We start from the raw sequence: 25,429 nt of genomic DNA on the forward strand, positions 1-25,429 counted from the left end.
CCAGCTTTTTAGTTGGTTTGTGGGCAGATGTTACTGTTAACAGTTTATAGGCCCTCTCAGGCCTCACAGAGAGCCACACCAAACTCTGAGACGCATACTCTTCAGTTGTACAATCTCTGAAGATTTAGAGGTCTATTGTTATGAATTATTTTATAGCTAACAGTGTCTTCAAGATCAGGTAGTGGTTAAAATAAATAACAAGTTGGAGAGCAGCGAACAGTCACTTTCTGGCCAGGAATTGCAGGCCAGGGCTTTTTAACAAACGATCTGGAAGGAAACATCCAGAGCCATGAAGATGGGAAGATATTCTGCAAGAGCGCCATGCTCACAGGGCACTCTCTTCTCTGCCATGGAGAAGAGTGCCTGTCTCGCAGCACCGCAGGCCATATTCTTTTGAAGTCAGAAAGTAAAATAAAGGCCCTTGGCCTGTTGGCTAAAGAGCTACCAGTTTTCCAAGACAAGCCAGCTCACATACAGAAAATGACTCTTCCAGGACTCACCTTCCTTCCCAGGACGTAGATAGTTCTCAGAAGGAATCTAAAGTTTCAAATAATATTGTGTGCTAGGTGGACTTTAGTCTCTGTTCCCAGGGAAATGTCTCCACTCCCAGAACCTTCCTTTCATCAGGTAGGTTTTCAAAATACAGAAATATACATTCTTCTAAAAGTATAGTCTCCTCGTGAACACCTCAAGATCCTTAACTTCACCATCTTTAAAGGATCACTGGCTTAATTACCATTTGCTGAATAGCAGTTGTTGAGATGTGGAAAGAGTAGGGGAAAGGCCACCGTCACCTTCAGGTACCAAAAGACCAAAGTTCTGAGGCTCTGTGTTGAGTCTGGCATCCATGAACTGCTGAGTTTTATATAGGTCTGTATGGCAAGAATCAGAATCAGTTTGTAGTTGATTATATGTGGTCTCATTACCAACTGTCCTTTTCACATTATGATCCCTGAGAGCAAGGACCATTTTTAAAATCTCACCACTTAGCACGTTGTCTAGCATAACATAGTGTCCAGTAAATGCTTGAGTGATGAATGACTCTGGTCCTCTCTCCCTAAAGGCTGTGTTTCTTGATGGGTTAGATCATAACTTGTTTGCTTTGTGTCCTTCCTCTAGCATGGTACCTCCAGTGTGGCATTGGTTAGTAAGCAGTGGGAACTCAATAAATATTGACTAAAGGAGAGGGGAATGCTCAACCCTGTGGTTGAGGAAGATACTGTGACGGATATTCCACTGTGTTCCCTAGAAATAGGAGAACTACCTAGAAATCACACTGGGCTCAAGATTTGGAAGAACCAGGAAGCTGATTTTGGTTCTAATTCTGCTTTCTGACTCCATGGCTTTAGATAAGTCCGTTTAGAGATACCTGTATGATGGGAGTAAGAATTAATTTTCACTGTATGATGGTGAAGATCAAGTAAGAGCATCTGTGAAAACACTTTGTGAACTGTAATAGACTAGATGTAAAATGAGATTATCACTCTGCTATTTCTAAGCTTTAGCGATTAGGAAGCATATTGATGTCTTTACAAGCAGCACTGGCTCATTACAGTGTTTTCATGGTTTTTACTGCTGAGCAGCAGAAACTGATAATTTCAGCACTACCTGACTTTTAACTTTTAATGATTTCCTTTTGTAGAGGATGGCTCTCAGTACCCTGTCTTCATTGATATATGGGGATGAGAGGGAGCTGGAACAGAGCCATGTTTTTCTTGACAGGCATATCATGATTTAAAGATTCTGGCATGCATATAATTGTTTTGAAGTTCATACTTAACTTATGAGAACATGGGGGGCAAGGAGCTTTAAGATGGGTGGGTGAGGTGGGGAAGTCCTCAGGATGTGTATGTGAGTACCCCGAGACTGCAGAATCTCCTTTCTCCCTGGAATCCTTTGTCTGTTGACAGTATTTCTCATATGGAACAAAATTAGTCTGTTTGCAGAACAACATCTTCCAGAACTAGTTCCTGAGCTTATTACCCCAATGGCAGCCTGTCTTTCCTTGAGTCATTTCATGAATCCTTTTCCTCTAGATGTTTGAGTTGAAAAACTGCCTTCTAATTTTTGGCTGTGCTGGGCCTTCGTTGCTGTGTGGGTTTTCTCTAGTTGTGGCAGGAGGGGGGCTACTCTTCCTTGCGGTGCGCAGGCTTCTCATTGCGGGCTTCTTGTTGCAGAGCACGGGCTCTAGGTACACGGGCTTCAGTAGTTGTGGCATGCGGGCTCAGTAGTTGTGGCGCACGGGCTTAGTTGCTCCGTGGCCTGTGGGATCTTCCCAGACCAGGGCTCGAACCCATGTCCCCGGCATTGGCAGGCGGATTCTTAGCCACTGCGCCACCAGGGAAGTCCCACCATATTTTCAGATTTATTTCAAGATGCATGTTCTGTCTCTAAGAAAGCAGCAAAATCCCAACAACGCCTCACTCTTTTAAATGTTCTGTGTTCATCCTGGAGACAACACTCTGACTTTCCTGCATGGCTCCCTAAACTCCCAGCCTGAACTTTAGGGCAGACAAGAGGAGCCTGTGGCCATAATCTACAATTCTGAGAAATGTTTGTTCTTCAGCATGGTATCTCTGAAAGTGATCCTTTAGAAACTAACCAGGAGCTACTTTTGAGAGCCTCTTAATACAGATTTTGAGCATTTTACCCCTGTGTTAAGAAAGAGAAATGATGAGGACACAGGGAGGGGGAAGGGTAAGCTGGGGCAAAGTGAGAGAGTGGCATGTAGATATATACACTACCAAATGTAAAATAGATAGCTAGTGGGAAGCAGCCTCATAGCACAGGGAGATCAGCTCGGTGCTTTGTGACCACCTAGAGGGGTGGGATAGAGAGGGTGGGAGGGAGGGAGATGCAAGAGGGAAGAGATATGGGGATATATGTATATGTATAGCTGATTCATTTTGTTACAAAGCAGAAACTAACACACCATTGTAAAGCAATTATACTCTAATAAAGATGTTTTAAAAAAAGGAAAGAGAAATGAGAAATCAAATTGTTTAAAGAGGGTTTAAGTAGGTTACGGTATGAAGTTCAAGCTTGCAAATATGGACTTTGATGTCTTCTTATTGAAAACATAAGTAATTTCATGTGTTATTTAACCACCAGAACAAGTGTCTGCACATCCACATTGCCTTGCCTCATGACTTGGGTGGAGGGGGTTACATTCACTTCTTAGAAGCCCATTATTTTAGTGTTCCCCAGTTCTTTAAAGCTTTATTGAGTACCTACTGTGTGCCAGGCAGAGTGTAGAGATACAAAGGTAAATGAGGCAGAGAAGGAGATTCAGGTACATAATATTTCACTATAGTATGGCCCAGAAGTGCTGTAGGGAATCAGGGGCTGTCAGAGGAATCTTCCTGGAGATAGTGCCTGACTTGAGCTCCAAAAGATAAGGTGTTCACCAGGTGAAGGAGTGGGGGGAGGCTCAGCTTTTGTGGTTGTGGGTAGCAGAGAATGAGAATGATCAGAGAAAGGGTTGAGAAACAGTGTGGACTGTGTAGGGAGCCACCAGACTGATGGAGCTGGGGAAGGGACAGGGTTCTGGCTTGCAGTACTGAGGAGCTTGAACTTTATCCTGATGGGGTAAGGGCAATATTGAAGGGCTTTTTAATAAGGAGAATGATATGATCAGAATTGTGGCAGAATTATTCTGCCAGCAGGGTTGGAAATAGATTGAGGAAGGCAGGAAGAGTGGCCAGGGGGCCATTCACATCTTGGTAAAAGATCTAAGCCACTGCCGCCTTGCCTCACCCTTCTGTGCTTTACATGTTTGCTGTAGGGTATCTTGATACAAAACACAAAGTCAGTAGGCAGATGAAAAGAAATGATGAAAAACAGAATGAGAAATGGCAGCCTTTTCAGGATTAGTTTTAATATGACAGCTGCTGAAGCACAGCAGAGTCTGTAGGCCTTTGCACATTACATGCATGCATTTCATTAGTTTGGACATGGCCTATGCAGAAATACATTGGAGAGAACTAGGAAAGACTTTACAGGCGACATTCACTTGTGGCCCTCCAGGGCTTGAAGACCTGTCCCAGTAGGCCAGTGTGCCTCCAGTTTTATGCTTCCTGGTAAGGATCCTCCTGAGATTCCACCAAGGAAACAGAGGATAGGAAGCAAGGAGCTGTGAGGGCTTGGTGGACATCCTGACATGTATGCTCAGGGCTCCAGGACGCATTAGCAAAGTGGGAGCTAGGAAAATTTGTCAAGCCAAGTGCTGTTTTAGGTAGAAACGGTAAAGCAGCCTAGCATTAAGGCCTGGGACTTAAGGGAGAGTCCTTATATATTCATAGTCTATGTATATATATATTTAGCATTTCTCATGTATTTTGAAAAAAAAATTTCCTCCATACCATTCCAAGTAGGTGACTCCCAGGAACCAAATGTAGGCATTTCTTAAGCGTAAACGTAGCCTTATTCTGTATAGCAGTGGTTTTCAAACTTTGGTATTGAGCAGAGAACTTGTTAAACATGAATTGCTGAGCCCCACTCACAGAATTTCTAATTCAGTAGGCCTGGAGTGAGGTCTCAAAATTTGCATTTCTTCTTTTTTTTTTTTTAATTGAAATATAGTTAATTTACAATGTGTTAGTTTCAAGTGTACAGCAAAGTGATTCAGTTATACATGTGGACACACACACACACACACACACACACATACATTCTTTTTCAGATTCTTTTCCATTATAGGTTATTACAATATGTTGAGTATAGTTCCCTGGGCTATACAGTAGGTCCTTGTTGTTTACCTGTTTTATATATAGTACTGTGTGTATATTTTAATCCCAGACTCCTAATTTATCTTCCCCCTACCCCTCATCCCCCTATGCTATGCCCTTTAGTAACCATAAATTGGTTTTCTGTGTCTGTAAGTCTTTTTCTATTTTCTAAGTGAGTTCATTTGTATCATTTTTTTTAGATTCCGCATGTAAATGACATAGAATATTTGTCTTTCTCTGTCTGACTTACTTCACTTAGCTGCAAATGGCATTATTTCATTCTTTTTTATGGCTGAGTAATATTCCATCGTATATATGTATCACATTTTCTTTATCCATTCACCTGTCGATGAACATTTAGGTTGCTTCCATGTCTTGGCTGTTGTAGATAGTGCTGCTGTGAACGTTGGGGAGCATGTATCTTATCGAACAGAATTTGCATTTCTAATAAGTTCTCAGATGATGCTGATGCCACACTTTGAGAACTACTGCTGTATAGACATTATAAATGTGACCCTCCTAAGAATTTAATAAAATTTCATATGGTTCTTGGTGTAACCTTAATGGAAATCAATAATCTGGAGGAGCAGTAAGGCCGGCCCTACACAGCTGTAATTTTGACTCAGTATTAAATTACTGAGTGACTACTGTGTGTACAACCTCTACATTATAAAGATACAAAGAGGGAAGAGATCCAGTCCTTGTCTTGGTTCCTCTAATAAAAGAAGAGAATTGTCACACAAGGGAAAGCTGAAGAAGGATGTCTGAGTAATCTGGGAAGAGCGCATGGAGGAGCTGTGTGCTCAGTTATCTGTCGCTGAATAACAAACTACCCCAAAACTCAGTGGCTTAAAATAGACGCTAGTTATTTATTTATTTTTGACACTAGTTATTATCTCTCACAAATCTGCATGTTGACTAGGCTCAGCTGGGTGGTTTTTCTGTACACATTGTTATCTGGACTGCAGTTATTTGGAGGCTCAACTGAGCTGGCATGATCCAAGATGACTCAGTCACATAGCAGTAGTTTGTGCTAGCTGTTGGCTTGGAGTTAACTGGAGCGCCTTAAGTCTCCTCCATGTGACCTCTCAGCATGAGAGCAGGGCTCTGAGATGGAACATTGCAAGCATTTAAAAATGGAATCTGCAGGTCTCTTCAGACCCAGCCATGGAAGTTACAGCATTGTCACCTCTGCTGCATTCTGTTGGTCAAAACAACTTACAAGAGGGAATTACCTGGCAGTCAAGTGGTTAGGACTCCACAGTTTCACTGCTGAGGGCGCAGGTTCAATCCCTGGTCAGGGAACTAGGATCCCATTGGCCACTAGCTGTGGCCAAAAAAAAAAAAAGTCACAAGACAAGCTCAATTCAAGAGGAAGGAAATGGACTACTTCTGGGCGGAAGGAGTAGCGAAAAATTTGTAGGCATCTTTAATCTACCATAGGCTGATTGAAGCAGGCCTTACAGGATGAATAGGGTTTTGGTAGGCATAGCTTTCAAGGGGAAGAGTTCTAGCAGAAGAAATAGCAAGTCTTCAGTTTAACTAGGAGAAAAAGAACACGAACGGGGTCTGGGAAGATGGAAGGAGACCATTTTACAGAGCGCTTTGAACAGCAGATGGAAGTCCTTTGGCAGGCTTTAAAAAGATGGTGGAGGACCTCTCTCTCAGTGATTTTATTAGCATGGTGCAGAGTTTGGGAATGACTCTTCAAGGCTCCAAACTAGTTCATTATATCTTTCTTTCCCTGTAAGCCCAGTGTTAACAGCTTTGGATTTGGCTTCTCTTTCTAAGATATGGGAAGGGATGCTTACTCCTTAGGTTATTGTAAATGATGCCAAGTAAGCATTTTGAAGGATAAGAGAACCCAAGCAGTGCTGCAGGACTGGCCAGAATACGAGTTGAGGGGCATGCAGCTTTGTGTCAGACCTAGTTAGGCTTTTCCCTGCTGCATCAAAGGGTTAGTTACTTAGTCTTGCCCTTGTCTTTTCCCCACAGTAACCCTCCACTGAGTGAAGAGATGTTGCCTCCTGGGGAGTGGATGTGTCACCGGTGCACTGTTCGCCGAAAGGTAATAATGCTGCTTTCTGAAGGCTTTGCTCAGGATGCCAGATCTAGAGCACTGATATTCTAGAGCTAAGACGGCTTGGCCCTGAAGGCATTTTTGTCCCTTCTTCTTGTCTCTTCCAGCCCTGGAATCACCCTCACACTCCCCATGGTGACTGTTTAGAATCCAGTAGGGCCTAAAATCCAAACATGGGCTGCTGAAATGGGCAGAAAAGGTGTGTTAATTTACTGAGCCATGTTAATTCACTAGTGACAGGAGTAGTCTGATCTCCTTGTAGACCTCCTGATAAGTGGCCTGAATGTGGCAGCCATATCCAGTGGCTGAAAGAGGCTGAAGAGGAAGGCGCTCCTCCAGCTTGATACAAAAAGGATTCCCTTCACCCCAAGGCAAATAAGTTGCTGGTATCCAGAAGCTTGGCCAGGTGTGTGGGGTGGAGAGGACTTGGACCCACTTGGACCCCAGGTTGCCTAACCTTTCTTTAGCTCCCCTTCCCTCAGCTTTGATAATTCAGTACTGGCTTTGAGAACATAATTTTCTACTTTGAGAACTTCTGTGGGGTATAAAAGCTAAATGCTCCCTTATCAAAAAAGGAAGTAGGTGTGCTTCCACCCAGATTATGAGAGACCCAATCCTCAAATTATAGGCTGTGGATTCGGATTTGTCTGTGAATTGTAAACCACTCCCTACCCTCCACCCCACACTAATTATACACCAAGCAACTTTCCCTTGTTGTGACGTCAACCTCTTCCTGGCCCCTCAACATGATGTCACAATGAATGATTACTTCCTTGGTTGCAGAAACAGGATGAGATGATTCAGAGATTGTGGTTTATGTGTGTAACAGTTTTCAGCCTTTAAGAAGAAGGTAAACAATTAGGCAGACCTTTATTCTTCAATGTGTGCATAGGGTTCTTATTGAAGCAAGCCAAGGCCAAGTCAGCCATCTAACCACAGCTGTAGTTTAATATCTCTTGAAGTCCACAAACCAGGGTGTCCTCCAGCTTGTCCTCCTTCCAAGATCTCTACCTGTGTGTCCCCAGCTAGATTAGAGTGGGGCCAGTTAGAGTCACCTGCCAGCCAGGAGGCCTTTCAGAAACTTGCCACTCAAAGAAGCTGGACTTGAAAGGGTTGGGAACAGCTGTGGCGGAAGAGATGAAGCCAGGAAAAGAGGGTGAAGAAGAAGAACTAACATTGTTTTAGTGCTCATCATAGCTGGGTTTTTACATGTGTTATCTCATTTAGCCCATACAGCCAACTATGGGTACTGGTGGTATATTCTCCTTTTTTTTTTTTTTTCTCTCTCCCTTTTTAAAAGGAAGAAACTGAGGTTCACAATTGGTAGAACTTACCCAAGTACTCAAAGGAATGGACACAGCCAAGATTTGAACCAAATTCTGTTTCGTTCCAAAGCCCTATTACTTCTTCATCAATTTTCTGGAAACAGAGCTACTTCCTGGGGATTATATTATAGTATGCCTTTTTCAACAGAGTGTGCTTTTCCTGAAATGCCACTCTGACCTGCTCTCAGATGGACCTCTATGCCTACCAGTGCCAAATCTGCCCTTTGCACCATCACCTCTACAGCCCTGTGGCCTCCTGCGGTTACAGTGAAGTGGATTGAAATGATACATCCTGTGGGCCTCATCAACCTCTGATGTTCGGGTTTTATTCCTAGTGGAGGCTAGATCTTCCCCCAACTCAGAGCCATCCCTTTCATATATGTGATGCTCTTTATCTCTACCGTATCCCTGAGAGGAGGAGAAGAAAGGTCTTACTAGTCTCACTTTACGCATAGAGAAATTCCTGCCCTCCGGCCTGAGTCACCTAAGGTCATAGGGAATCAGAGGCAGAACTGGGACAAGATCCCAGGTCTCCTGACTGGAGACCAGTGCTAAACCTTCATTTGACCACTCTATTTGGAGCCCTGGAGGAAAATGTATTATCAGTCATTCAGTCCTACTCTGTACACTTAATCTTTTTCCATGTCCCCACCTTTCCATTCAAAAAGTGTCACTGTCAGAGTTCTAGTTAAACTTGAGACATTGAAAGCCGCCGTTCTTGGACGCCATGATTGCTGGATCACTGCCCTCCACACACCACCCTTCCACCTTGTGGTGTGGCTGCCTTGCAAGTCAGCACCCAGCCTCCCTGGACAGGGAGCTCTACTTGCCTCTTTTACTTTTTACCTTTGCTTCTGCAGGTTTTTCTGTATTTTGAGCAAAGTTCTTAAAACCATTCAGGGCACTCCGAGGCAAACAACAGTGCTCTCTTTGATTCTCTACGTTATTCTCACTGTCCTCACTTAGTCTAAGTTTATTCTCACAATTAACGTTTTATCCCTTTACCGCCCCCCCACCTCGTGTACAGACACTGTGTATCATATGATGTGTGGTTTGTAAAATTGTTTCTAACTTTTGTACTTTTTGGTGATTCCCTGCTGCAGTGGTTTTGCCAGCTTTAGTTTAGTTCAGCTATAGTTTTGTCAACTTTAACAGACCATTGTTCCAAGTCCCCACCCAGGTGGATGAGTCTCTGATATTAGAGACTTCCGTAATTTTGGTTAGTGGTCTAGCAGGACTTTGTAGCATCCATCTCTATTTTGTGTCACTTTGTGTGATGGGCCCACCTGTTTATTTGCACAGAAACGAGAGCAGAAAAAGGAGCTGGGCCACGTCAATGGACTGGTGGACAAATCTGGCAAACGGACTACATCCCCCAGCAGCGACACTGACTTGTTGGACAGATCAGCTAGCAAAACTGAACTCAAGGCCATTGCCCATGCCCGGATCCTGGAAAGGAGAGCCAGCCGTCCTGGCACGCCCACATCCAATGCCAGCACAGAGACCCCCACCTCTGAGCAGAATGATGTCGACGAGGACATCATCGACGTGGACGAGGAGCCAGTGGCAGCAGAGCCGGACTACGTGCAGCCCCAGCTAAGGCGCCCCTTTGAGCTGCTGATTGCTGCCGCCATGGAGCGGAACCCCACCCAATTTCAGTTGCCCAATGAACTGACTTGTACCACTGCACTACCAGGTTAGCCAGACTGTCATATCCTCTCCCCTACCCTGGCTTCCCCAAAGGACTCTTGTCCAACCAAAGGGCTGTGCAGCCTGTGAGGTGTAGCCTCACAGGTGTAGTTGGTGTCCGTGTAGCCACTGTCTCAGTTTCCTGTTCTTGGTTCGAGATCTTTGCAGGTTTACAATGCTTGCTCAGTTTTCTATTTTCCACCCTTCCCAGTATCACTTTAAAAAACAAAAAAGGTAATACACACACATAGTTCAAAAATCAAAAAATATAAAAAGGGTTACAATTAAAAATTTCATACCCATCCCTGTCTGCCATTTGCCTAGTTTCTACATTCCTACCCCTCACAGATAACCACTGTTTGGTTCTTATGTATCTCCTAGAATTTCTTTATATAGATGTACCATAATTTATTTAACCAATTTCCTATTAATGGAAATTCTGGTTGTGCTTAATCTTGTGTTACCACAGATACTGTTTCAACAAATAATTTTGTAAATACATCATTGTATACATGTAAATGTATCGGTAGGATAAGTAGGATAAATTACTAATACTAGAATTGCTGGGTCAAAACTATGCATTTATATTGTTTTTAAACTATGCACTTGTAGTTTTGATGGATATTATAAATTGCCCTCCATTCCCTTTTTTTTTTTTTAATCAACTCATGGCTTCTACTTGATACCACAAAGCGTCTAGATCTTATTTTCTTCCCAGAGAAAGTGAAATTGGCAGGCTTAAGAAACCTGCTGGTCAGTAGGATGCATACAGACTCAAAGCTTTTCTGCTTTCTATAAAAATGCAGTAAAATTATATTTTTTTTCCTCAGCCACCTTCACAGAATAGTCTTTATTGACCATTAGACCTGGGTATTTCTATTTCTTAAGTCACCCGTATCTAACCTAGGTTTCTGACCACTTCATGTCTGCAAAACATTTAGATGTGTTTCTGCCATAGAGCAAGTGACTTGTAATCTTAGTTCTGACTTAATATCTCCCTTTTCCTCCTTTCTCATTCTTTTTCTCCCTTCAAACCAGCCCAGGGGGCCTCAGAAAGAGATGCATGTCCAGGCCATGACACATGCTTTTACTAAGACCTGTTCCTCGGACTTACTGTTGTTTCCATATCCCGAACTAGGAACTCTCCATCCAGGAGAAATTCAACACCACCAATTTCTCTTCTAGGTTCTAGCAAGAGGAGAAGAAAGGAGGAAACCACAGGGAAAAACGTTAAGAAGACACAGCATGAGTTAGATCACAATGGTCTTGTTCCCTTACCAGTCAAAGTCTGTTTCACGTGTAACAGGTATTTTTCTTCCATAGCAAGAGGCTCTTCCTCATATCTAGCAAATGTTTTTTTCTCTCTTCTATTGTCTTTTCCAAACCATGTGTGTTACATATAGATAACCCATATTCTGATGGTATGAGTACAAAGAGACTGAGTGACTAATTGACCAGAGCCTTGAATGTTGTAACAAAAAATTCTTGAAGAATCACGGTGCGGAAGTACTGTAAACCGTGTTTATAGAGGCTAGAACGAGAGGAGTTGGACTTAAAATGAAGCATGAGATATTTAGACTGGCTAGCAGGAAGAACTGTGGCCAGCAGAGACACACATCCCTGGAAAAAGGCAAATGATTTCTAAAGCACTAAAGATGAATTTTAAAGTAGTACAAATATCCATACTAACTGGTATGCCTCAGACTGGATGACTTCCAAAAGCCTCTAGGCTGCCCCAGTTGTAGCTTCCCTGGGACGCTGGTTCCCTTCAAATAGGATCTCCTCAGTGATAGGAACCAGCTGCTTCAGTTACCGAAGCTGGACTTGTTGGCTTGGATGTGTTAGAAGGGCAGGATAGCAGGAGAAAATAGCTATCAAAAAGAAATGTTCCACAGCAAAAGCTATAGGGAACCAGATAGTAGAGCAGCAGAACTCTGAGCCACACCCAAACTGTGTCTCCAGAATAGCTTAAGGACTCACTGAGTATCGTAGTTACAAATCATGATTGGCATTAGCTTACATGCCCTCCCTTGATCTATGCTTACACGAATACATTACAAAATCATTTTTCCAGCACAACTCTCTGGTTGTCAGTTTTGCTGAGTGCTTCATATGGAAGAGAAGTCTTTTCCTTTTGTAGTATAAGACTCTGGAAAGGTTGCTAGTGGTTTTTTTTTTTTTTTTTAAACTGAGGTAGTTGCTTTCTTTTAAGGAGTAGAAAGATCAGAGCAGGGTTGGCTGTCTTCCCCCAGTGGGTATCAAGCATTGATCATTCCTGCTGTGACAACCACTTTAGCTCTACTCCAAAAAAATTCACTTCTCTACATTCCTCTTAGGAGAGAGAATAATGAGGAGCCTGGTGGTAGCCCCCAACTTCATCCATCTTCCTGATGGTGAATGTAACGGGATTATTGGGGAGGAGGGTGTGGGAGAACATTGTTAGGATTAAGGAAGGGATGCTGTTCCACAGTGCAGAGTTTGTTTGAATTCTCCCACCTTGCCATAGAAATGGCCTATATCTCTTTTTTGCAGGAGTTGTCGCGTGGCCCCTCTTATCCAGTGTGACTATTGCCCCCTCCTGTTCCACATGGACTGCCTCGAGCCACCGCTCACTGCCATGCCCCTGGGCAGATGGATGTGTCCGAATCACATCGAACATGTGGTGGTAAGCACAGCAGTGTCCTTCAGTCCTCTGTGGGCACAGCTGGGGCATGGACTGATTCAGTGGAAAGCATAGTATAGTCAGCTTTGTACCAGAGTTCACTTTAATCTCTCAGACACTGGTTTCTGCAAACCATCCTACTCAGTTCTGATTACTTTGACATGCCTCAGCTGTGCATCTAGCCTTTTCCCGCAATGCCTTGTTTCAGTCGCACCGACAGACTTAACCCACTAGCGCTTGGTTGTTCGTGAATAATTTCCTCTGTAATGAATTAAGCAGTTGGTTTTACAGCCCTAAAAGGGGGAGTGCATTAGACCCAACCTTATGCAGATAAATGCTCTTCCATATCTTCTTGCTTCTTGTTCTCAGAGGGAACAAACTAAGAAAATTCTAAAATATTTATTCTCGTAGCACTGGCAGTTAACTGCCCAGTAACTTTGGAGAACTGAAGAATTGACACAGATAACGGTATTCCAGACAGTCAGCCACTTACTGAACACCTTTTGTGTCCTACGCACCACATGAGGCTCTTGCCCTTCTCTTCCTTCTTTACAAAGACCTTGTCAGGACACATAATAGGTGTTCAGTAAGTAAGTTGTTGAATGAATGAATGAATGGTATGAGGGTGCTATTATCTTATCTCCCAGGAGGTTTGGTTACATTTTCCAGACTGCTTCCCGGGGCTAGAATAGAACTGTAATTTGCTATCTCCAAAAGAGGTTTAGGACATTTCCTGATAGGCACGGTCACTCAGAAGGTTGAATGGGAGAGGGCCTCAGGCGGAGCAGCTCCCTTATAAGAGCAGCCTTTCCAAATTAAAAGGGTAATTGCTTAAGACATTGTCCCTCAGATGATGATAACCATGGAATGACTGCTTGCCTTCAGCATGACAGTGTGCTGTCCACTTTGCACCAAGAGGAACTTCAGTTATAGACTTGCACATAGGGAGAAAAGGTTTGTTTGGCCCTCTTCATTTGACTAATGCCACTCAGAAAAGTTTACATAGGAGGAAGCCTCTCTGCGAGGCTCAGTGGTCTTGTTGTTTTTTTTTTTTTTTCCAGTGGTCTTGTTTTGCCTCTTGCTGAACCAGAAAAACCCAACCATGAGCAGTCAACCCAAATATGAATCTGTAAGAGCAGCTTTCCAGCAGATGAGAAATTATTAATTGGGTGGCTTTTTATTAGCCACTTAGGGGTTTTTCCTAATGTACTAGGTAGGAAGCTGCCACATAGATCTTTTTTTTTTTTTTTTTTAACATTTATTTATTTGGCTGCATCGGGTCTTAGCTGTGGCAGGCTGGCTCTAGAGCACACAGGCTTAGTTGCCCCGCGGCATGTGGGATCCTAGTTCCCCCACCAGGGATGGAACCCACGTCCCCTACATTGGAAGGTAGGTTCTTAACCACTGGACCACCAAGGAAGTCCCCTTTTCTTTTAATTAATGTGTAGGGGACCAGATGTAGAAGAGGAAAGGAGGCCTCGTTTCTTTGTGCCTTCTCTATGCAGCTGCACAAACTTTTCTTCCCTCCTTATGGCCTCTGAGAGCAGTCCAAGGTTTTCTGCCTGCTGTAGAGCAAGGCTCTGGTATCCAGATGGGTTCACTAATGTTCCCTAGTACCGTGGTGGAGGAATAGGGCAGGAGACACAGTATTTTGGTGCTGATCTCACCTGTCAGCCAAGCTCCCATACAGGAAACAGTCTTGCTTCTGGTGGGAGAAAATCCCTTGCTAGGAAGGGAGTCTGGAGCGCTCTAGGGCCAAGGCCTGCATCTCTGAACCCTATACGCTGGATAGTCGACTGTCAGAGGCTGAATTTGGAAGGGCACTTCTTGGCTAATTCCCTATTCTTGTACCCCTCAAGCCTCCCCAGGGAGTAGGAACTAGGCTGGACTGGGCAGGGTTAAGGGAGAATGTCTCATCCATATTCCCTGGCCCTCTGACGGGAGTGTTGACATACCAGCACCTGACAGAAGGAGCCCATTTGGCCCAGGGCTTCCTCTTTTTTAAAAGTAGAGCATAGAGTTAATTGGGAGGGGGATGCGTTCTGAACTTCACTGCAGGAGTGTGTCTGCTCTGTCCCTAGCTGAACCAGAAGAACATGACGCTGAGCAATCGGTGCCAGGTGTTTGACCGTTTCCAGGACACCATTTCGCAGCACGTTGTCAAAGTGGACTTCCTGAACCGAATCCACAAGAAGCACCCTCCTAACCGCCGCGTGCTCCAGTCGGTCAAAAGAAGAAGCTTGAAGGTGAGTCACAACCTGGTGCAGGCAGGATGTGGTCTCCGATTGCCTTCCTGGGGTAGACAGAGGATCATGGTCCCAGTTTTACAGATGGGGAGACTGAAGCCCCTGAGGTCTGTCTGTGGTGTCTTAGCAAGTAATGAATGTGACCATCATTTTAATACTTAGGGTTGGTGGTCAGGAAACCCGCAAGTGGGCCTTCAGACTCGGCCAGGTTTCTAGTTCTCCTAAGGATAAGTGCCCTTTCAGCCCCTCCCACCAAACTTAGGTGTGCTCTGCATTTACTGCCCCTTGCCTGGCACTCATTACATCTGTTTCTGTTAGATGGCCCCTTTCCCACAGCTGTCGGGTGAGGGGAACGTGGGGGTGATTAAGCAGAAGGCCTTATGGAAGGTGAGGAACTATCCATTTTTCTGGGCTTCTGTTAATATATCAACCAATACTCAAAAAATTGTGACACTGGTACAACTTGACATTTGTATGCATTTGACAGCTGCTAAAGTGTCCACAGAGATGGACGGGAGTATTTCCTTCATTGAAAAGCGTTTGGTAGTATTGAGGCTCTCATAAACCGTTCGGTCTCATTCATTTAACCTAGAGAGCGCAACACTATATACCTGAAAGTAAACTTGATTTTTCTCTTTTGAAATAATCCTGCAGACAGTCCCATGCACCAATGGAAAACAGCAATTCTCAAATATGGCCACTTGGTGGCAGCCACACTTTAAAATCACTCATCACACTTTCATTGGGTGTCAGCGCTAGCAAGATGTTAACTGTTGAAAATTGTATAACAGACTCTTAACTGTGTAAATATTTATGCGTCAGTAGAAACACCAGTTTTCCAAAGTTAAATTAAGGTGTTTGCAGTTGAGGGTAGGGTATTTTGGAGGTGACGTGCCTCATACCTTAGTTAAACATCTAGAGCTAAGAGTAATCTCAGCTGTGTGATTCACCATGTGCATTCGGAAGAAAGCCTGGCTGCTGAAGTGAACAGGCCAGGAGGCCCTGATAAAATCCTGTTGTTTTATGATGCCCCCTCCCCCTTTTTAAATGTTTCCTTATTCTCGAGGAAAATCCAAGGGTATGAGTTACCTGAAAAGCATTTTGTTCTTAGACAGTTTGAGAGTGAAATGAGGACTGTAGTACCAGAGGACAGTGGCAGGGAACTGCTCCAGCTCTGTTCTGGAACATTGGCCTTCATCCTTGATGTATAGCAGTGCAGGCAAAATCAACTGAGACCTTCATATCTTATCTTTGTTGTGGGTTCTTCTTCCCCCCACCCCTTCACTCTTCCCGAGGGCCAACCTTAGGCTAGCCTACTGCCCCATTCCTCCACTTCTGATTCCTGGATGACCTCAGACAAGCCCACAGCACCAGCCGCCACTGTTAGTGGGGATGACTCTCAATTTCATGTTCCTTGCCTTTCTCATCATATCTAGATTCATATCTGCCTGCCCATCCCACAGACACCTCAGTCTCAGCCTGCCCAAGACCAAAAGTCTTCTGCCTCCAAATCTGCTCTTCCTCTTGTATCTCCTGTTTCAGTCAATGACAGTGATCTCTACACAGTCCCTCAAACCAAAGTTCAGCTCTTCTTCCCTTATCCTCTGTAAGGACTTGGTCACCAAATCTGTTGGTTCTCACATGTTTTCCAAGTCCACCTCCCCTACTTTTAGTTCCCCTTTGTCTGCCTGGAAGTTTGTCCTCAACTTCCAAGTCTCAGCTCAAATACTGCCTTCCTATGAAATCTTCCCTAATCCCAAGCTCCTGCCCCCCCAGACAGAAATAAGCACTCTCTGTGTTTTTTATAGCTCCTTAGACATGCCTGTCTTCTAGGACCCATTTACATTGTATTGTAATGTTTCTGTGCTTATCTCCCCACTAGACTGTGAGCTCCTTGGGGGCAAGGCTTAAGTTTTGTTCATCTCTGGATCTCTAGGACTTGGCGTAGTGCCCAGACTCAGGAGGCGCTCAATAAATGTTGATTGAATGTATGAATGACTCTTTGCTTGTATGGCTCTTTCATTCATACGTGGTGTGTTTCAGAGTGTGTCTTCTGTCTTTCTGCAACAAATAGGTCTTCAATTGTTTTGTGAGTCATGAATGAATGGATGAAGAAAACTGACATTGATTGAATGCTTATCACGAGATAGGCCTCACGCTGAGCATTTCCGCTGTGAATGTGACCTTATTTAACTTTTTATCTCTCAGATACTGCTCACTCATCTCTCAAATTTGATACTGATCAATAAGAGCCTAGAGTACCAATTTGAAGTCCTGTCCAGTGGCCATCCTATACTTTTTAGGCCAAAGCAGAAGGCAGCATGCCAGAAAGCCTAGTTTCTGCAGCCCTTGGACCTTGGTGAAGAAAAGTGGGAGACATGGCTGCTTTTTCCAGTTCTGTGCCTTCTCAGGCTAGTGTGTGTGTATGTGTGTCTGTGTGTGTGTGTGTGTCAGAGTCAAAGAGATGGAGGTATAGGACAGTAGCAGCCCACTGGGCCTCCTTGTCCTTGGTGGACACCCTAGTGGATGATTTCCCCTTGGGCATCGGCACCACAAACAGAAGAGCACGGCCAGGGCAGAATCCACTGGGCCTGTTGGCACTATCACCCTCTCCTTCCTCCTTCTATCTATCTATCCTGAACAGGTTCCCGATGCTATCAAATCTCAGTACCAGTTTCCACCCCCTCTCATTGCACCCGCGGCCATTCGGGATGGGGAGCTGATCTGCAATGGGATCCCTGAGGAATCACAGACGCACCTTTTGAACTCTGAGCACTTAGCCACCCAGGCAGAGCAGCAAGAGGTGAGTGAAGGCAGGGCCGGGATTCCAAGTCCAATCTTCCTTCCACCTCGCCGCAGCTGTTAATTGGAAGTCATTCTCATCCCCATCTTCTGCAGCCCCACCCTCCCCCTCCCTGAGCCCCCCACCACCACCCCGCCCCCTGAGTTGAATGTTCCAGAGAGAACCTCTGGCTCACATCCTGAGGCAAGTAAGAGAACTACACAGTCACCTGGTCTGCTTCTCTCCGTCAGTCCCCCAGTGTGCTGTGAGACGGGCAAATCTGTCTTGTAGAAACAGATCGGTAGACCTATAGAGAAGTTAGGTGACAGTGCTGGACACACAGCAGGTGCTTGGGTGCTTGCTCAATATTGGTGACAAGGTGAGCCTTAGGGGCAGAGTCAGAACGGGAATCCCAAGCTCTGCTGACCAGGGTGTTGCCTGCCGAGTATACCAGCAAGCCGTGCTTGGGAATGGAAATGGAACCCTCTCAGGAGCCAAGCACACCCTCTCTGGGCATTCGCGATGGGACCTCGGAAACAGTGCTTGTCAGCTCTGCTGTAGCCCTGGCCGCTGTGGCAGGAAGGACCAGCGCCTCCCAGGCCTCTCACCCTCCTCTCCTCTCCTCTCCTTCCGTTGCAGTGGCTCTGTAGTGTTGTTGCGCTCCAGTGCAGCATATTGAAACATTTATCTGCTAAGCAGATGCCTTCGCATTGGGACTCTGAGCAGACAGAGAAGGCTGATATTAAGCCTGTTATTGTGACTGACAGCTCAATCACCAACTCCCTGCAAACAGCTGACAAGGCACCTACACCTTCCCACTACCCCTTGTCCTGCCCCTCAGGGCTTAGCACCCAGAATTCCCTGAGCTGCTCTCCACCCCACCAGCCCCCAACCCTAGAGGACATCAGCTGCAGTTCTTGTGCGGAAAAATCCAAGAAAGCCCCCTGTGGGACTGCCAACGGGCCAGTGAACACAGAGGTGAAAGCCAATGGCCCACACCTCTACAGCAGCCCCACTGATTCCACGGACCCCCGGCGACTTCCAGGCGCCAACACCCCCCTACCAGGCCTCTCACACCGGCAAGGCTGGCCTCGGCCCCTCACGCCACCAGCGGCTGGGGGGCTTCAGAACCACACCGTCGGCATCATTGTGAAGACAGAGAATGCCACTGGCCCCAGCTCTTGCCCCCAGAGGAGTTTGGTTCCTGTCCCAAGCCTACCCCCTTCCGTTCCCAGCTCTTGTGCCAGCATCGAGAACACCAGCACTTTGCAAAGAAAGACTGTCCAATCACAGATAGGACCTCCGCTGGCAGAGTCAAGGCCCCTGGGCTCAGCCCCAAGTGCCACCCGGGTGCTCACTCCCCCCCAAGCAGCAGGAGATGGTATCTTGGCCACAGGAGCCAACCAACGATTCTGCTCACCAGCGCCATCATCAGGTGAGTGCTGCTCAGCCTTTCATGCTCTTCCTGGCAAATAAGACTTAAGATTCAAAAAACACGTGTATCCCTGTAAATATGTCAGAGGACTTCGATGTCCGTATTATTTGTCCTCCCCTGTTTCTATGATAGAAGAGAAAGTACATGTTAACTTGTCCCTATTTTGTAGGCGGGACTGCTTAGGCTCTGAAAGTGATTTCCTTAAGGTAACCTACCAAGTCAGTGCAGGATTCGAACTGTGGCCTGGGTCTTCTCACTCCACCTTCCCGCGCCTTCCAGGCTTAGTCTTCTTCCTGTTTTGTTCCTTCACCTTAGAGGAAAGCAGCATGCTCTCTGGAGCCACTGTGGTCAGCCTGAGGTTCTGGGTGATGGCTTCAGTGTTTCACGATCCACACCAGAAACTAGATCCACACCTGATCCAGATTCTCAGAGAGCTCATTTGAAGGAATTTCCATGTCAGGGAGTGCAGATGCCCGCAGAGGTTGGTCTGGCCCAAAAGCTTGCCCTCGGGCCACATTCCAAAAGGCAGTCCCTTAATCCATACTTGGCCTGGTGTAGACCTGCTCTTTCAGCTGTCCCCAGTCAGCATTCAGGACCTCAAGGTTGCTGACCCCAGCATCTGAACCAGGTTTCAGATGCTGCTGGAACCCCCTGTGGTCTCTCCCGTCTGAACTGAAGCTGGCCTCCTAGTCAGCTGGGAGTCTCGGTGACCAGGTGACTGTGACTTCTCTGCATGGGGGCCCCTGGTCCCAGGATGGCCCCTACTCTCAGGCTCTTTTCCTGTTCTGCTTATCTCTTAATACCAACCTGGGTAGATTTTGCACCCTGTGAGTCCAGCTTGAGTGCGCAGGGATTGCAGAGGCAGACACCACTTATTTGAATGAGCAGAGGCAGCAGGGAGGTAGTCGCGGCCCAGCGAATGAAGCTGTCCCACCACGTTCCCCAGAGCAGTAGATTTCACTCGTTCTCGGTGCTCTGGAGACTCCCGCGTGCCCGGGTGCATTGTCGTTCCATCTGCCCTTCCTCACCACACGTTTTTAGCTCTAGGAGTTCCAGAGCCTATGGGGTGAGAATCAAGAAGGGAACATCACCTTGGGTCCGAAATCCAGACCTGTCTCAGCAGTGGGGGATTGGACCGGTGGGTTTCCCTCAGGCGACGTAAGTAACAGTCTTCCTGCTCCGTCCCCAGATGGCAAGGTCAGCCCCGGCACGTTATCCATAGGAAGCGCTTTAACCGTACCCTCTTTCCCAGCCAACTCTACTGCCATGGTGGACCTCACCAACTCACTTCGAGCATTTATGGATGTCAATGGAGGTGAGTGAGTGAACTGCTCTGCCACCAGCGACTGTGGTGAAGGTGCTGCCCCTGTGCAGCATTCAGCTCATTGAAAAGGGGACAGAAGGGATGCCTGATCTCAGAGGGCTGGGAGGTGGGTCGGGGAGCGGGGTAGGAAAGAAAGCCCCTTCTCCTGTTTCGAAGGGAGAGCAAAGCCAAGCTGAACCAGTGAGAAGAGAAGAAAATCACTTTAGGCAGATCATCTGGACTTGAAGAATAAAACCAGGAGGAGCCTTGCTCCCAAAGGAGGGATCTCATCTGTGAAAAATCCCCAGAGTCAGGGAGGACTGGGGCAGGTCTTGATCTCTGTGAACAGGGTGGGTGGGAAATCCAAGCCTCAGTGTCAGACATCTGGGCCCTCGCCCACAGGCAGGCAAGTGGTTTGTCTCGCTCCACTTTCTAGGACAGCTGCACCTGACATTAAGCTACCCCACTGCAGGAGGCACCTGCACAGGCCGCGTTGGCGTCTGTCTCTCGCTGCAAATGGCTAGTGAGGTGCTCAGCTCCGGATCCTTGTACCACTTTGTACTCTGTGTTGTTTTAAGAAAATCACTTGGCTGGATTTTAGGAATGCTGAAATAGTTGCTCTGTGATGCTCACCTACTTCCGCATTCCATTTCCTCCTCAGCAGCTTTTTAATCTTTCTCTTTGGTTAATAGAAATCGAGATAAATATGCTGGACGAGAAGCTGGTCAAGTTTCTGGCCTTGCAGAGAATACATCAGCTTTTCCCCTCCCGGGTCCAAGCTTCACCGGGCAGTGTCGGGGCACATCCGCTGGCTTCTGGAGGGCACCACACAGAAGGTGCGCATGCCCATATCTGCCACCACACCACACCGTTAGATCTACCCTCTGTGTGTGTGAACAGCCGTCTCCTCTCCATGGAGAACCTCAGCTTTCAGTATCTCAGTCCTCCATGTATGCCTTTACTGGGCTTAATAAAACACCGTGGTTTCTTTTCTCAGAAAGCAGAAACAAGATGGCAACCACAGCTTTCAGAACAGGCTCGGGAAAGTCTGCTGTAACTCTTTCATACGCGTCCTCCTTGAGGCACAGAAAGCAGCTATGAGCGCCTTTGGGTATTTGTGGTGTGCTTTCTGCTCAATCGCTCTCAAATATTTGAGTTAGAAGAGTTTCCCAGAAGGTTAACTCTGCTTAGGATAGCCCTTTGAGCATTAGCCATTAAAAGCCATGCTGCTTAGAAGGTGGTCCCCAAACCAGTAGCATCAGCATCACCTGAGAGCTTGTTAGAAATGCAGAGCTCAGGCCCCACCTCAGACCTATGGAATCAGAATCTGCATTTTAACAAGAACCCTAGGTGATTCATATTCAAAATTAGAGAAGCATTGGTTTCTGCCTTCTGGGTTTTTTTGCACAGCCTCCCTATAATAGTATCGGTTGGTATATCCCTGATAAACCAACAAGCAGCCCAGGTGCTTCAAGTACTATCATCCTTGAGTTATATGGTCATCTTCAAAGATGGTCCTTCTTATTACCCATGTGGGAAATGCTGTAAGTGGGGAGAGGAAGCCTCACCCTGAAGCAGCCTAGTGTCAGATGTGAGTTTGGAAAGATGGCTCATCCAGTGGGATTATTTTCTTCAGGCCATCACCAAAGGTCCAGGTTCTGTTGATTTATGTTTGGGCCCCAGGTTCTGTTTCTGAATGGTCACGTCTCTGTGTTTGCCTTGTAGTGCCGAGAAGGGAAGTACAGGCCCGAGCTGTGTTCTACCCTCTCTTAGGGTTGGGAGGAGCTGTGAACATGTGCTATCGAACCCTCTACATCGGGACAGGTAAGCCAGCTGGGAGAGGTGCTGAATCTGTTCGGCCCTAAAGATTGATACTCTTACCCACAGAGGCTAGAAAGGGAGGGAAGCCCTCTCCAGGGCTGACGGGTTTAACCCAGCAGACGTCTGGACAAGAGGGACTAAGAAAGGAGACCATCAACTGCTTGTCTTCCCTGCTAAAGGCCCTTTTGCCTTGTGCCCAGTGTGGCATCAGGAGGGCTGAACGTCAGCTCTGACTGCCACCCAGTGAGGCATTTTAAACACTGCAGGAAATACCTGAGGAGAGGGCAGATGCTTTGTCCCTGGAGATCTTTGAAAAAGTGATGGGGCTCACACATATCTAACACTTACTTAGTTAGCCCTACATCTTGTGCAGAGGGACAGATGAGCCCTTAGCCTAGAACTTTCCCTTTCAGATGATACGGTTTATGGGCCCTGCACCCCATCTTGTGCTCTCCTAGAAATACCCCATCCTCTTCAGTAGCTCACTGCTCTCCTCTGGGCAACAGCACATGTTCTAAAGCAGATGAGCTGGTGGGGACAGCTGTTCTTTAACAGGGGATTAGAAAAGACATCAGTTTTTGTTCAAAAATACAAGGAAAGGGCCCTGAGCTACCTACCCCTTGAGCTCCCGCCCGGAAGTTCCCTGGCCCCTCACCTCCCCCACACATACCCCTGACAGTCTGTTCTCTGCCTTCCTTTTCCTCGCGTCCTGCCACCTCACAGGAGCTGACATGGACGTGTGCCTTACAAACTATGGTCACTGTAACTACGTGTCTGGGAAACACGCCTGCATCTTCTACGATGAGGTGAGGGTGGGGACGCGGTGGGAGAGAGGTCTTCCAACATGAGCCCTGTCCCAGGCGCCGGGGTTTGTTCAGTGCCCTGGGGTGAGGGGAAGGGGATTGGGGGTCCTCTCCTTTTCTTCCCTCCCCGTCATCCCTGGAGAAGAGTCTTGGTGTGAAGGGGCATCCTACCCGGCTACCCGCTCCCCAGGAGCAGGGCTCCCATTTATCCTGAGGTTGGTCAGCAGGCCCAGCGCGGGGCGGAGCACCCTAAAGCAGGGGAGGGGGCCATCATAGGAGGAACCAAGCCCTCTGGGCGTGTCCCTGTGAGTTTCATCTTCATCATCACGTGCCGGTGAACATCATTTCACCAGGAGCCCGTGCTGAGGAGGCAGACTATTGCGCGGGCGGGGGGCGGGTTAGGAAGGAAACTTCCTTGAAGAGGTGAGTCTTGCGCCCCATTCGAAAGGGACAGGGAAGGGGGGCATGATTGGGGAAGAAAGAGGGAGCTCCCCAGGTAGAGCAGCACAGCCTTCTCCATGTGTATTCTCTCCCCTTAGCCCCAGGCCCCACGCAGCAGACCACACATCTTATCTTCCCCCCTCCTCCTCAGAATACCAAACATTATGAGCTGTTAAACTACAGTGAGCACGGGACGACGGTGGACAACGTGCTGTATTCATGTGACTTCTCTGAGAAGACCCCGCCAACCCCCCCAAGCAGTATTGTTGCCAAAGTGCAGAGTGTCATCAGTAAGTTGGAGCAGAGGCCTGTGGCCACAGAACCTGCCATGTTTGGGCACATTCTCTAATGCCTCAGTCAGGGTGGCTCTGGCTTGCTGCCATGACCTGCTGTCTCTTGCCTTCCTGGTCCCGTTGGCCAGGTTCTCCGTGCTCGTGGGCTCAGGAAAGGCCGCAGAGAAGCATGTGCTGTGCAGCCCCACGTGTGTACACACCTACCTGGGGACTTCAGACTCCACCAGTCCTTTCTGAGTGCCCCTCACCCCGAGTCACGCAGCATTTAGAGGGGGGAGGTACAGGGGCCCAACCCTGGCAGACAGCCCCGGTGGGTTGGCTGCTCACTGTTCCTCTCCTGTGACCTTCCCCCTTTTTCCCAGGGCGCCGCCGGCACCAGAAACAGGATGAAGAGCCAAGTGAGGAGGCAGCCATGATGAGCTCCCAGGCCCAGGGGCCGCAGCGGAGACCCTGCAACTGCAAAGCCAGCAGCTCGAGCTTGATTGGGGGCAGTGGGGCCGGCTGGGAGGGCACGGCCTTACTGCACCACGGCAGCTACATCAAGCTGGGGTGCCTGCAGTTTGTCTTCAGCATCACTGAGTTTGCGACCAAACAGCCCAAAGGCGATGCCGGCCTGCTACAGGATGGGGTCTTGGCCGAGAAGCTCTCTCTCAAGCCCCACCAGGGCCCTGTGCTGCGCTCCAACTCCGTTCCCTAGGACTGGCGGCCACCCGTCACCCGCCCTTCCACCCAACCCAAGACTCCTGCAATGCAAAAATGTACACAAACCAAGCCCGGGGTTTTTTCTATACTCCACCAGAAACCCTTCAACTACAATCTTTGCATGAAATGAAGAAAACCTTTTGACTTTTTTAAAAATCCTTTTTCTTTTCTCAAGTTCTAGGGGGCATTTGCACATATATTTGTACTCAACATTTCATGGGAAAGCGGCAGACCGAGCTGAGGAACAGCGTGGGCAGGGAGGGGAAGGCCAGTGGTCTGGACACCTCCTCCGACACAAAACCGTTCCCCACCCACCTCCTGCTCCCTCCCCCTCGCCCGCCGTTGTAAAATAATCAGAAACTTGTTCTATTTTGTGGCAGTGACAATAGTTTTATATTAAAAGAAAAAAATACAGTTTTCATACAGCAAAATCTATACAATATCATTGTTTTATTTAATATAAAGATCGCTACCCACCCTCCTTCCATGGTTCCCACCCTCCAGGTTATTTTCCCTTTCTGCAGCGGTTGCACTACAGGTAGCTACTGTGTATTATGGACAAATGAGAAATGAATTCTTTTTCTGGCTGTCCATCTATTTTATTTCAAATAAGGAAAAGTGTATTTGGATTTTGTGTAAATACATCTAGTGATGACATTTTTTCAATGTTTTTTAAAACTGTACAGTACTACATGTGGTAGAGCGTTTTCTTCAAATTGTCTATTGTAGCAAAAGCGTTTTTGTCGTAAACCTGTTCTGTCTCCTTTTTTTGTTCTCCTGCCACTTCTCTCCTCTTCCTTCCACCCCGACAACTAGTACCGATGTACATAGTAATTGTAATGTTTTAGACTTTACAGAAACTTTCCTGTATTCTGTATATAAAAAAACAAAAATACTTCAAATTATGTTTTCTGCCTGTCTGTCCTACCTGTCATCACCCTTAGAGGGGACCCTCCCTGAGGGCCTGGTCCCACAGTCTCATTGAACAAGCCTCACTCCCAGATGCTTAGTCCCCAAGGAAAGTCAGGAGAGGGGAGGCGCTGGAGAAAAGTGCACCTAAGGTGGGAGGGAGAAATGGGAGGGGACGGGTGCAGCTGTGAAGGGGGGCTGTTCTGTGGCT

At 46.9% G+C, this 25,429-nt stretch overlaps 1 protein-coding gene across 3 annotated transcripts in view; it reads left to right on the forward strand.

Annotated features, from left to right (window-relative positions):
- PHF12 (PHD finger protein 12) overlaps positions 1–25,211 on the forward strand; it is a 40,015-nt gene extending 14,804 nt beyond the window's left edge. For 2 of the 3 annotated variants that reach the window (XM_067716610.1, XM_067716611.1), the window contains 13 exons: positions 6,723–6,795; positions 9,435–9,828; positions 11,007–11,127; positions 12,354–12,486; positions 14,565–14,729; positions 17,374–17,532; positions 18,151–18,946; positions 20,136–20,261; positions 20,942–21,085; positions 21,975–22,073; positions 22,794–22,876; positions 23,466–23,604; positions 23,970–25,211. In XM_067716610.1, coding sequence (XP_067572711.1) covers positions 6,723–6,795; positions 9,435–9,828; positions 11,007–11,127; positions 12,354–12,486; positions 14,565–14,729; positions 17,374–17,532; positions 18,151–18,946; positions 20,136–20,261; positions 20,942–21,085; positions 21,975–22,073; positions 22,794–22,876; positions 23,466–23,604; positions 23,970–24,304 — 2,767 coding nt within the window. In that variant the 3' untranslated portion in view covers positions 24,305–25,211. Of the gene's footprint in view, positions 1–6,722; positions 6,796–9,434; positions 9,829–11,006; positions 11,128–12,353; positions 12,487–14,564; positions 14,730–17,373; positions 17,533–18,150; positions 18,947–19,987; positions 20,013–20,135; positions 20,262–20,941; positions 21,086–21,974; positions 22,074–22,793; positions 22,877–23,465; positions 23,605–23,969 lie in introns of those variants that run through there. The other variant, XR_010937615.1, reaches the window with a different exon arrangement.
- The last annotated feature ends 218 nt before the right edge of the window (positions 25,212–25,429 follow it).

The sequence above is a fragment of the Pseudorca crassidens genome, chromosome 19 (assembly GCF_039906515.1).
Source record: "Pseudorca crassidens isolate mPseCra1 chromosome 19, mPseCra1.hap1, whole genome shotgun sequence".
Taxonomy (NCBI): Eukaryota; Metazoa; Chordata; class Mammalia; order Artiodactyla; family Delphinidae; genus Pseudorca; species Pseudorca crassidens.